This window comes from Populus alba, chromosome 10, assembly GCF_005239225.2.
Source record: "Populus alba chromosome 10, ASM523922v2, whole genome shotgun sequence".
Classification (NCBI taxonomy): domain Eukaryota; kingdom Viridiplantae; phylum Streptophyta; class Magnoliopsida; order Malpighiales; family Salicaceae; genus Populus; species Populus alba.
This window is the reverse complement of record NC_133293.1, coordinates 11,979,265-11,992,232: the sequence shown is the minus strand read 5'-3', so window position 1 is coordinate 11,992,232 and position 12,968 is coordinate 11,979,265. Positions and strand designations below refer to the sequence as shown.

The 12,968-nt window shown below is 33.1% G+C and overlaps 1 protein-coding gene across 2 annotated transcripts; it reads right to left on the bottom strand.

The window, feature by feature from the left end:
* Positions 1-1,415: 1,415 nt before the first annotated feature.
* Positions 1,416-5,508, bottom strand: LOC118046453 (alpha,alpha-trehalose-phosphate synthase [UDP-forming] 6). Of its 2 annotated transcripts, none has more exons than XM_035055363.2 (3): positions 3,060-5,504; positions 2,705-2,978; positions 1,416-1,935 (listed from the first exon to the last, which is right to left on the bottom strand). In XM_035055363.2, exons 1-3 carry the CDS (start codon positions 5,060-5,062, stop codon positions 1,648-1,650), a joined length of 2,565 nt encoding a protein of 854 aa, XP_034911254.1. In that variant the 5' UTR covers positions 5,063-5,504; the 3' UTR covers positions 1,416-1,647. The 2 variants fall into 2 exon arrangements, with proteins under 2 accessions (XP_034911254.1, XP_034911255.1); XM_035055364.2 differs by lacking the exon at positions 1,416-1,935 and adding an exon at positions 1,946-2,321 and having other exon boundaries at positions 3,060-5,508.
* Positions 5,509-12,968: the final 7,460 nt, after the last annotated feature.

Genomic DNA, 12,968 nt, shown 5'->3' with positions numbered 1-12,968 from the left:
ATTTAATTGACCTCAAAATTCTTTAAAAAATTCAAAAATATCCCAACAAACTTGGGCTATCATGCTCGAGTTTATGTTGGGCATTATGTGCCCAGTTGATACTAGGCATAAGGATACCCATACTCCAATATGTTTGAGTCCAATATGCTATCTAACACTCTTGGTGCTAGGAGCAACACGCATAATCTTGCTAAGTGTGTATCTTATCATCCTATAAACTCGAGTTATCACACCGGAGCCTCGTATGTTACCCAATTAGCGCTAGGTGTACTGCCGGCATCTTTGGTTATTTTTGGAGTTATTTTGTTTTCAAGAAAATGGACATAAAAAATTTTACTCTCCGAAACACTCAGCAAGGCAAAACATTTGTTTTCCTAACAAATAAAATTCCTCATTTTTCTCCCGCTATCATCCTCGGAGATATCTTACAAAAAATCGCATCTTGTTGAAAGTAATCTTGAAATTCCAAGAACCCGTTACATATACGCGGCCACTGAACAAGACACAAGTTACCCCTAAACAAGAAATTATTTTCCTAAAGATGAAAACAAACGCTGAAAGACAAAAATAACTCAACTGCTTACCTAACATGATCCAGGATTAAACGGATAATAATATGCCTAAAAGGATGGTAACAATGGCAAGTAATTTGCTCAAAGCCCGCGTGACAAGACGACAGAATGAGGAACAAATCAACATCATTGTAACTTGTACATGTATGGGGACAGACAGGGAGAACTTAAGAAATACGAACAACGAGTCAAATTGAACAAGAGAACAGTCAACATATGAATATTTTAGACTTTAGAGTGTACTGTAGGCCATACAGACCACTGAATGGAGATAGTTCATAGCATCATACCAGATTGGCAGAATCTGCACAAATAGCTGCCCGACAAGAGACACCAGAGAGACAGAACCAAAGTGGACGGACACCTAGCATCTTTTTTGTTTTTGATTTTTTTATGCATTATACTCTTTAAAAAAAGATTTACTTTGATATATATTTTAAAAAAATTAGATTTGGTTTTAATATTAAATCATTATAAAATACTAAAAAAAGATCAATTTGTTAAGATAAACATACTTTCAAAACAAAAGCAAACTCAAACACGCTACCAAGCCGGCACTAAATTGCAAAAATGGACATTTTTCCCTTTTATCTCTTGGAATAACCGTAGACAATTCCTACCATGGAGGTGGCAAATCTACCGTTCTAGCAGATAAGATTGGTGGCCCTGCAGCCTCGGGGGCATAATTTTTCTTAAACACGTGTGTTTGCTAACCACAGTTCAAAATGCCCGAAATCAATTAAATCAAAGTGTTTTTCCCCTGTCATGGTTAAACCTCTTTATTCTCCTCTTATAAACTCTCTAATCCTTGTCTTCCAAATTACAAGTAACTTGAAGAAGGTATAGCACAAAAACTCCACAATCTCAGATTGATGGCACAAACATATATTTACTTACAACTTCACTAATCAGAGATCATAGACAAAAGAGTTCCGGTCGCACAGCTTCTCTCAGATAACACTATCATAATTTACAAATCGAAGAAAAGCAGGAAAATACAGGAGAAGTAGAAAAAACCGTGGGATTACAACGCTCAACCTTACACTTCGAAACAAACAGGCATTTTTCACCATGCCTATACTGTACCCGTTTGTTCCGAAACAGAGGCCAAGCCTTGCATCAACCTAACAATTTCTGCTGTATCATCCAGATAATATTTAGCCTTGCTGGGTTTTCGACCAACAGTACAAGCAAAGACTTCCGCATTTTCAGCAATTGATGGGCCTGCCATGGAGGTGGTTATTACCTCAAACATATCTTCATCAGACCTATCATCGCCGATGCACAGAACAAAATCTGGTGACATTTCATTTTCTTGCATGATGGAGAGGAGGCGTTTGGCTACAAGTCCCTTGCTGACACCCTGAAATCAGACAAATTCTATAGAAGTTACAATTCAACAACATTTGAGCAATGTTTTGATTTTACTATCTCTAAAAAAATAGGCAAATTGTGGAATATGCTCACAAGGAAGTTACAGAATTCCAAGTAAAATAAGAAAGAACCTGGTGAACTGAACCTAAACTTAACTAAATGCATGTTTTCTCCATTTCTTCGGCCTGGTTAAGAGTGTCCCAATACATGGTAAATATTTCTTTGTGAGATAGCTATGAACAATTAGCAGTATAATTCTCACAAACACCTAACCTGACCTGGTTCCAACTTTTTTGGTTTTTACTATTTAAATTGTAATCTAGTACTTTTCCCAAGTCTCTTTCGCTCCAGGTGTCTACCATCAATACGCAAATTCTGCAAAACCAAATGGACACCTCTTCAATGGGAAAAAACAGAAATTACTTGCCTGAATCATAATTCTTCCACCACTGAACAGTGAAAATGCAACACAACGCAATCAATCTAAACTAGGTTCAAGTCGCCCAAACTCAAGGCAGAGTGGTATTTGTCCATGGCATGCTTGTTTAAGTATTTCTTTTCATAAGATTGCCTCTATCAGAGCTTGTTTAAGAGGTCCGGTTGCAATGGAACCGATCTCCCCATAAAATTTCCACCAAATTTATCTTTAGATTTAATTGAGATGATACCATACTCAAATGCAAGCCCACGAGGTTTAAATTAAGGGAACAAAAGAAAAACAGAATATACAACAGAACACAGGGATATATAGTGCGAACCTGAGGTTTGACCTCCACTATGTTCTGCCCACTCTTGACTGTAACAGGTTCATTGGCTAGCACACTTTCAAGATGATCAAGAAGTTCTTTTGCTTGGCATGACCCAAAGTCTGGATCTGCATCCTCATAGCACCATACTAGTGAAGTTTCCTTGTCCTCGATAGTTGACCCATCTGTTGTTTCAGTGTAAAGCTGCATCACAGGCTCTGCAATCTGCTTCCAAGTGGTATCTGCTACAGGGACGCGTGTCTCCCACTCTGCATCTCTTTTTAGCCTACAAACACAATCATCAATTTCAAACAAAATCACCTCAAGCCTAGTATTTGGAATTAGTTTAAAAAACGAACCAATTTACCTAAGAAAGTAGCCATGTTCTGCTGCTAATCCCAGTTTCTCACACTCAGAGAACCATTCATCAACTGTGTTGCGGCTTCGAGCACTGACAAGGAAAACCATGTTGTTCTTATCTCTACACAAGTTGTTTATGATGTCAATGGACTTTGAGGATGGGCTCTTATCAATAGAAGCCTGAGGCATTAGCGTGCCATCATAATCCAGAAGAATTGCCCTGGTTGTGGTCCTCTTATAAGCTGACACTATGCGCTCCATTGAAAGCTTCTTGAAGTTAGGATCAAGTGCCACAACTCTGAAGCTTAGTCCAAATCCAATACCCCAGCATCTCCTCCTTGAATGATCGCGACATGTCCTCTCCAAATCCTGAAGAAAACTACGTGCCCAATACCCAACATCATGGGTACTGACATATCGGTAATGCTTCTCATGCCGGAGTTGTTTTTCAGGTTCTGCCATCTCCAAGGCAAAGTCCATTGCATCTGCCACAGCATCAATATTCCAAGGGTTTACTCGAATGGCTCCACTCAAAGATGGAGAGCAACCAATAAATTCAGAGATGACCAACATGCTTTTCTTAGGGGTAGAAGGTTCTTGTCCCAACAATTTGTTCAATCGATCATTACCTTGGCGACTGATTATGTATTCATAGGGTATGAGATTCATTCCGTCCCTTACAGCAGTGACCAAGCAACACTCTGCGACAACATAATAGGCCACTTTCTCGTAAAACTTCAATGGTGCATCAATCAAGACAATGGGGTCATATCCAGGCTTCCCAAATGTTTCATTGATTCGTTTCACAGCAGCATGTGTCTCAGCTTGGACTTCTTTCACATCTTTTCCTTTACCCCTAGCAGGATTCGCTATCTGCACCAACACTATCTTCCCTTGCCACTCTGGATGCTGCATAAGTAACTGTTCCATTGCCAGCAACTTCAAACTTATACCCTTAAAAATGTCCATGTCATCCACCCCCAGCAACATTATCCTATCTTGATCGCTAAACTGCTTAATGAGCTCCTTGACCTTTGCTTCAGTCTCTGGAAGGCTCAACACCGACTGAAGCTGACCCATATGTATACCAACAGGAAGAATTTTGATGCTTACAGTCCTACCACAGTACTCGATGCCTATGTATCCTCTCTTGGATTCATAGGAAAGGCCAAGCATTCTACTACAACAAGACAAGAAATGTCTAGCGTAGTCAAAAGTATGGAACCCAATTAAATCTGAATTCAACAGGGCTCGCAAGAGCTCTTCTCTAATAGGCAATGTCTTATAAATCTCTGACGAAGGGAATGGACTATGGAGGAAAAACCCAAGTTTCACCTTATTAAACCTCTTCCTCAAGAAAGTAGGCAACGCCATTAGATGATAGTCATGAACCCATACGAAATCATCCTCTGGATTAATCACCTCCATAATCCTATCAGCAAATATCTTATTTACTGACACATACGCTTGCCACAATGACCGATTAAACCTACCCCCAAGGTCAGGTGACAAGGGCAACATGTAATGAAACAAAGGCCATAATTGTTGTTTACAAAAACCATGATAATACCTGCTAAAAAGATCTGGTGGGAGAAATGTTGGCACGCATTTGAAGGTCTCCAAAAGTATTTGGGAGACCTCATCTTGTTCATTAGGGTGAACTTCTTCCTTCAAACAACCAACATAAATAACCTCAATTTCATCATCGCCTAAACCATCTTTCAGCTGAAGAAGAAGTGAATTCTCATCCCAAGAGAAAATCCAGGACTTACTGCCATCTGATTTTCTCTGCGCCCTTATTGGCAGCTGATTGGCGACAATAATGATTCGATCCTTTGGAATCGAAGAAGATGATGGATCGGAGCACACACTCTCCGATGGATCATCATCTATATCGGACATGATGCCTGCCACCGTCATAATCCGAGGAATTCGCCGGCTCATGCGGCCAAAAGATGGAGACTCGCCAGAGGCAAGCTCCAGAAGATTAGAGTATGATCTTGACACCATTTTTTTCCCGCTACTTCTCCTGGTTAATTATACTGTTTTGTTTCACTCTGGCCAAAATAGCCTCATTTAAGCAAAAATGTTTCAAATTGACAAATACCCTTTTCAAGACTCGAGCAGATACCGACTTCTTGTAAACCAGGAAATTAAATACAGAAAGAAATAATGAAAACTACAAATTTGGAAGATTCCACCAAGCACTAAGACTATAAGTTACTGAAAAACAAGAATGAAATAACTTCTTAAATCTGAAATTAAAAAAAAAATCAGAAGTAGTACTGGAGCAAGAGAGATGAAGACACTACTAAGAACACCACCAATTCATTAAGAGAAAGAAAGCTATGCGAAAATGAGGGGAGATTTCAGGGGAAAAAAAGTGGAACAAATTGAAGCAAGTTTCGCAGCTGCCTAGATAAAGAAAGAGGGAGAGGTAGAAAGAAACATAAGAATGGAATAGATACTTATCTGATCAGTATTCTGTTCATTTTTAATATTAATATTACAAAATTTGAAAACATTAAAAAAAGAAATTTAAAACAAAAAAACAAAAAAATATTAACCTTTTTGAAGAACTGTCTCTCTCAGTGACCCCTGTAACCTTATAAAACACATTCTCAGAGAGAAAAAAAATATTAAATACTTGTCTTTTTTTTAATAAGTATTTTTTATTTAAAAATATTATTGAATTTTTTTTTTAATTTTTAATAACAACACATCAAAATAATTAAAAATACTAAAAAAATTAATTAAAAAAATTTAAATATTAATAAAAAACCGTTTTAATCTCACAAAACACTGAAAGCTAGAATAACAAACTAAAATCCCAACTTTGCTTTCATGTTTACATTGGTTATGATTTGGTCCTTTTATTTTAACAAACCTAAATATTAATCCACATGGATGGCTCCTTGGTTTAAGAAATTAAATAGAGACCGCAAGGTTGGCCTATTTGATATTATTTATTTTTTAAAATATTATTTATTTAAAAATATATTAAAATAATATTTTTTATTTTAAAAAATTTTATTTTTAACATACATATCAAAATAATATAAAAAAATAAAAAAATATATAATTTTTTTTAAAAAAATATTTTTAAAATATAAAAATAAACAGCTATTTATTTCTCACGTCATATATAAATTAATATGTCTATAAACACAGGATACAAAGGAAAAATCATGTAAAATAAAGAAATCATTAGATGGATGTAAATGTGTTTTATCTCGTGTCTTGTATTTACTAGTTTACTCTATAAATGATGTGATAAATAAAGTATATCTAACAAGTTTTTGAGAACAGTCCAATTTTGTTTTAACTATCAACAATGTCGAGTTGGTTAAGTATTTATCAGCAATCTACCTGAAATGTAGTAAAGATGGTGTTGTTCAAATTACTCATCATAGTAATAAAAAATATTAATCTTTTTACCTTCATAAACTACATGTTTAATTTATATTTCTTATGGTCTATTCCTTGTGATAATTCTATTTTTTTACTCAAATTTATTTATTTTGAAACATAGAATAAGAAAATCGAGAGAGAAAAGTTTGTAATGTGAGAAATCTGACTAAAAAAAGCATTTATCGAAAAACGAATTGACAAAATTAAGGAGGAATATTTCAGTTGTTACTTTATACTCGATATGATTTTATAAAACTACAACTAAGTCATAATTAATTCCTTGTATTTTAACGGGCCAGGAATACTGATTATTCTTTTTTAAAAAATAATAATTTCAAGAGACGTGTGGAAGTGAGAAGCTATAATAGTCGTTGTATGTGGACAAAGAAATGTTGATCCAACGGTAAATAGCGAAGAAAAATGTCCGCTGGATATATAGTGGCGGAGGGTCTCTCTTGACTCTCTGTTGGTTCTTATCCTTTTGTTCTTAGGTGAGTCCGCCACAAGGCGTTGGGGTGGACTGTGGGACCCACCCGCAGAGATAGAGCCATAGAGGTGTTGTCTTAGTGTTTATTATAATTATAATTATAATTATTATTTATTATTATCCTGAAATGAAAATTAGATGTCTAGGTGGTGAGAACCACGTGGCCCATTCCTGCTTGCTTTTGCAGGTTTTTATAGGCTGTCTGTCAAATTATCCAAACTCCATTAACAGTATGCATCGAGATCCGGCACGGTCTTTACCGATTTACTGGATGTTTCCCGACATGAGTTTTGATGTTTTTTCTTTTTTAAATATCATTAAAAACCAAACAAATGTGCAAATCATGCGACTAATTTTGATGTTTTAATCTAAATATCTTTAAAAATAAAAATAAATGTACAAATCACGTTACTAATTTTGATGTTTAATCTAAATATCTTGTCAAAATTGATAGATTGAATGTTTAGTGTGTATTTGAAGATAAAATTAACTCGATTAAAAACATAAAATATATTAAAGAATTAATTTATTATATTATGATAGTTTAGACTGTTAAATATGTTTTGGTGAGTAACACACTCTTCGACTTGTTTTGGAATTAATAATTTAAACTCTATAGAAGAATTGTTTTTTTTTTAATTAAATTTTGCTATCATAATCTATCACTGAAATATTCACAAGACTCGTATAAATTATTCTTTTTTATTTTAACATAAATATTATCCTACGTCTTATCGAGATGGTTTTTTTTTAATCCTAGCTAGGTCATTCATATTTTGGACTTTATAATTTAAACCTTCTAAAAGAATTGTTTTTTTTTAATCAAATGTCGCTATTATGATTTCATTCAAATTTACCATGAATTAACATATTTACAAGACTCGTATAGATTATTCTTTTTTATTGTAACATAAGTAATATCCTTTGTCTCACCAGGAGGAGTTTTTATAGCGAGTCAACTCCTAAAACAACTCCATCAGAACTAAATTATTTTATCGAAACCAGATAATAACATATACATAGCATGGATGTATCAACTAATCTAATCTGTTAAACAAATTGAATATTCAATTCTTCACCTCCCTTCCCTGTACATCTATCCCTCGACTCCTAGTAACAAGAATATATTATAAGATATAATTGGTCAAATTTTAGATTTATTTATTAATATTTATAAGTTTGAATTTTTTAAAAATTAATGAAAATTTATATAATTATTAATTTTAAAATTTTTTAAAATTAATTAAGTTATGAAAAAACTAACTATAAACTTAATTAAAAAAAAAAAAAACAGAAAGATATTTGTTAGAAGGATAAATAACGTAACATAAATGTACGAGTAGGAGGGGATAAACAACAACTTCTGGGGAGACAGATGTAAAAGTCATCTTGTCTGAACTGAACAAATTGCAAACGACAACCAAAAGGGACAGGAGGGATCTTTTTCATGCATGAGGATACAAGGTGACCTTCTAATTCACTATAGTCTTTATTTATTTTTTTCTCCAGATAAAGAAACACTAAATTATTTACTACTCATCATCTTTCCTCTTTTCTCTTTATAAATCCTTCATTTATTTTAAAACTCTCTTTTTTTAGTATTATGACGCAACAAAAGTGGAGGGCTATATATATATATATAAAAAAAAAAAAAAAAAAACAGAGAATGAATGAATACACAAGACGGAGAAATAAAAATATGTAAACATTGAGTCTTGAAGATTGTGTTTGGGAACAAATTAGAGGTGGTGCGGGTCCGGATCAGCTTGTCCTCAACGAGCCCACATCCCGTCCCCATCGGATCAGATCAAATCAGGTGAAAGGTAATTTTGCCGTGAAGGGAGGGTCGGGATGGGTCAGTGCAGTCGCCGACCTCCCAATTCCCAACAATAGCAATAGCTGGACGTCACCTTGTCTTATCTGCCACGTAATCAAAAGGTGACCCCCGCCCAATAAAAGTCTCCTTGCAATGCAAGGGGAGGAGAAAACCATAAACAAAGATTGGTAAAAAGTAAAGATTGATAGGAGTGGATAAGCACAAATAAGTGCGGGGGCGAAACGACAGGCGTCACGCGAATGCCATTTTTTGTTTGAATTGCATGAAAACGACTGACGGGACTGCTAAACGACACACGAAGCCGGCGACGCTACTGCTCGTTTCCTGTCTAGGAGAGAAGAGAGGATAATGTTCTAAATTTGGAGTGTAATCGTATGTGCTCGTGAGTTATTCGTAACTTATGGTGACGCTAACTTGGCAAGTTTTTATCCGTCAGATTACATATACTTTTTTGGATGAGAAAGTGGCTTTACGTAGAAAGGAATAGGATTGTAAGGAAAAGGGAGGGCTTCTGCACTATTGCACCTTTACAGGGTATATCGTGTACAAGAAGAATAAATAGTTTATCATCACTATCATAATATTTTTATTTTTTTTATTTTTGTAAAACTCATCCTGCTATCTTAGGTGTATAGTTGAGTGGAGATTAGTAAAAAATTAAGCGACCAAATACTTTAAAATATTATACTTTAATGGTATGAGAATCTTTTAAATCCTGTCTGCAAATAGAAACTGTTGATCGAGAAAAACCAGCTATTTTTTTCCATTATTTTTCACAAATAAATAAAGAAAATTATAACCTTTCCACCGCGTAAATAACGTTGTAGTAATAAAGTAGAAAAATATAGATTTATCACTACTAACTACAAGAACAAAGTTTAATTTTTTACAAGATTATAATTTTTATGGTGATTACTATTTTCTATTAGTATGTTGTGTACTGGCAGAGGCAAAGGGGCTGGCAAGTACCCTGATTCCGGTAAAGAAATGTTTTTCCAACTCTTTTTTTATTAATATTTATAATTTTAATAGTAAAATAACAAAAAATTTAGCCCTTTCAAAATAATTTTTTTTAATTTGACCTGTTTAAAATTTTTTTCTTGCTCCGCCCGTAGTGTAATTATTTTATTCATTGCCCATATATATTATCAAATTTAACATTATATTTCAAAGAAGATTTTGGTCATACTACGTTTTTTTTTTATTCATTGCTCCACCCGATTGTGTAATTATTTCATCACTACTAACTACAATAACAAAGTTTAATTTCTTACAAGATTATCATTTATATGGTGATTATTATTTTCTATTAGTATGTTGTGCAGTGGGGGCTGACAGGGATCCCAGTCTCTTTAAAAATATATTTTTTCTAGCTTTTTTTTATTGGTGGTTATAATTTTAGTAGTAAAATAACTGAGATTTTAATCATTTCAAAATAATTTTTTTAATTTGGCTCCTTTTAAAATTTTTTTCTTGCTCCTCCTGTAATGTTGTGTAATTATTTTATTCCCTGCCATTATTGACAAGTCTAACATTATATTTCAAAGAAGATTTTGGTCATACAACATTTTAATTTTTATCCATTGCTCCACCCGTTGCACTACTAACTACAAGAACAAAGTTTAATTTTTTACAAGATGATCATTTCTATGGTGATTACTATTTTTTATTAGTATTTTGTGCAGGAGGTGGGGGTGGAGAGAGACTCCGGTCCTTTTAAAAAATTATTTTTTTCCAACCTTTTTTTTATCGGTGTTTATAATTTTAATAGTAAAATGACTGAGATTTTAATCATTTCAAAATATTTTTTTTAATGTGGCTTCTCTTAATTTTTTTTCTTGCTCCTCCTATGATGTTGTGTAATTATTTTATTCATTTCCCGTGTTGTCAAATCTAACATTATATTTCAAAGAAGATTTTGGTCATACTACATTTTTTTCTCATCAAAGAATTTTCTTTTGTTCTTAGTACTGTTCACTTTTTAATTAAAATAAAAAAATCAAATCAATAAATCTTAAGAAAATAATCAAATATGACTTTTTTTAACATGAAAACATGTCGCTTGGTATTTTCACTAGTGAAATATAAATCATTTCGATATAAAATATAAGCATGCATGAGGAACAAGGGCAATATTGTGACCTATCCGTAAAACTCACAATAAATATAACATGAAGTAACAGATAGGGACATGTGACACGTGACATGTGACCGAGGCAACACACTGATTCGTAGACGGTGATGCCTAGAAACGGATGGCAGGGTTTTTGCCCTTCCTCGGTTTATTTTATGTTTTTCTGCCCTTCTCCTCCCAGTCCCAGATAAGGATTTATAATAGCTAAATGAAAGTTCGAAACTGCGTTGCTTTTATCACATGATTGCTTGGATCTGATTATTCATTAATATCTTTTAATTTGCTAGCTGCCACCGTTTGTCGGCTTCTTATTATAATTCTTGGCTTTATATATATAAAATTGAAAAGAAGCGCATGCGCTAATCGCCTAGCTAGTTAAACAGCACCAACACTTATTTTTCAACAGCGCCCTTCCACTCAACACATCCACGTCATTTTTTTTTGTTATTTTAAAAAACAGCCTTTTCGTTGTCACACTTTACAGACCCAGGTTTCAATGCACCCAAACATCATTGTTTGGATTAGCTCTCTCTGCTTTAAAGATGAAGAATTTGTAAAAAGAAAATAAATCACATGGAAAATAGTTTTTTCACGGTTACAGTCATGGATTAAAAAACATGTAAGCATAATATGTGTTCTGTGCTTGGTTTACTGGTTGTTGGACATGATTATTGACAAAAAGTTTGCTTGAGAAAACAAGTTCTTCACCTAACGAGAAATTCCATGATATTTAATTCAGTAATTGTATAAAAAAATTGAGGCCAAATATAAAAATAGAATTATTGAAAAGTGAAATTGTTAAGTATAAGAATTTAGATAACTCGAAATATTTATAAATTTTAATTTCATTAATTCATATTAGGATGTAAAGAGTGATGTTATAATTAATTGGTAAAAATATTGATGTTTATTGTTGGTTTGTAGTATTTTACACTGTTATTGATGTTACTGATGTAAGGTTAGTCTACACTATTATTATTGGCTAAAAAATATAGTATGAACCCTCTGTAAAAATTTATAATTTATTAATAAAAAACATAATTTTTATTTATTAATATAAATATTCAAATCAATCTATATGCATCTCAATTAATTTAAATTCTGAAGTTAACGATTATTAGCTGTGCGTGGTGTCCCTTTCTGGCTACTCAAGATTCGAAAGAATGTTCGGTGTGCGCTTTTTGCTTTTTGAACAACACACGTGGTGAGAAAAAAAAAAAAAAAAAGGAAAAAAGTTTGGAAGGAAAAAAACATGGGCAGAGATTAAAAACTAACTGTTTAGGCTAGATCCTAATGGTAAGGTCTAGCCGCTCGGACCAAGGTATAGTTGCTTCGACCATGGCGCTAGTGCTGACCCGAACAACAAGAGGTGGTGATTAACCATGCTGTTGGGGCTAATACGACATTGAGTTGTTTTTTTTTTTTAGTTATTATGCACCATCAAAAGATATATTTATATTCATGGATACTTTCATCTTTACTTTATTATTTTCTTTTCTTTCTTTATATTTAGTTTCAAAACTGAACAGGTTACCCTCCTTTCGTCACAAGTCGAACAAATATTTTTTTGATATGGAAAAAGTGCTAGGCTAAAAGAAATTCAACTCTCCCCTTGCTGGTTTGAGAGATAATTTAGATAAAATGAAAAAAAAAAACAATAAAAAAGATAAAATATTTATTTTTGAGCTTATTTAGATTATCAAACAACTCAGTATTAACTTAATAAAAGGAAAACAAAAAAATATAAAAAAAATCAACTTAAAAAATAAAATTAAAAAAACTCACGCAAACCTCCTAAACCTCTTCTAATTTTAAAAATTTATAACTTATTAAATATTAAACTTGAATTCAATTAATAAGCTTCATTACCAATCAATTTAATTTTAAATAATAAAATTGTTGAAAAATATAAATAAAAAAACTTACCAAAGCAAAAAAAAAACAAGAATGAAAAAAAAAACATTTGTAATTTAATAAATTATTTTATTTCAAATCCTGCTTTAAAAAAAAACATTTGGTGGTCAAATAGCTGTACAAACACGTAGAT

Excerpts from the sequence above, each read along its gene's own strand:
- LOC118046453 (XM_035055363.2), bottom strand. The coding sequence starts at position 5,062 with ATGGTGTCAAGATCATACTCTAATCTTCTGGAGCTTGCCTCTGGCGAG. Across the intron at positions 2,979-3,059 it reads GAACATGGCTACTTTCTTAG|GCTAAAAAGAGATGCAGAGT; the intron begins GTAAATTGGTTC and ends TTGTGTTTGTAG. Across the intron at positions 1,936-2,704 it reads TAGTGGAGGTCAAACCTCAG|GGTGTCAGCAAGGGACTTGT; the intron begins GTTCGCACTATA and ends GTCTGATTTCAG.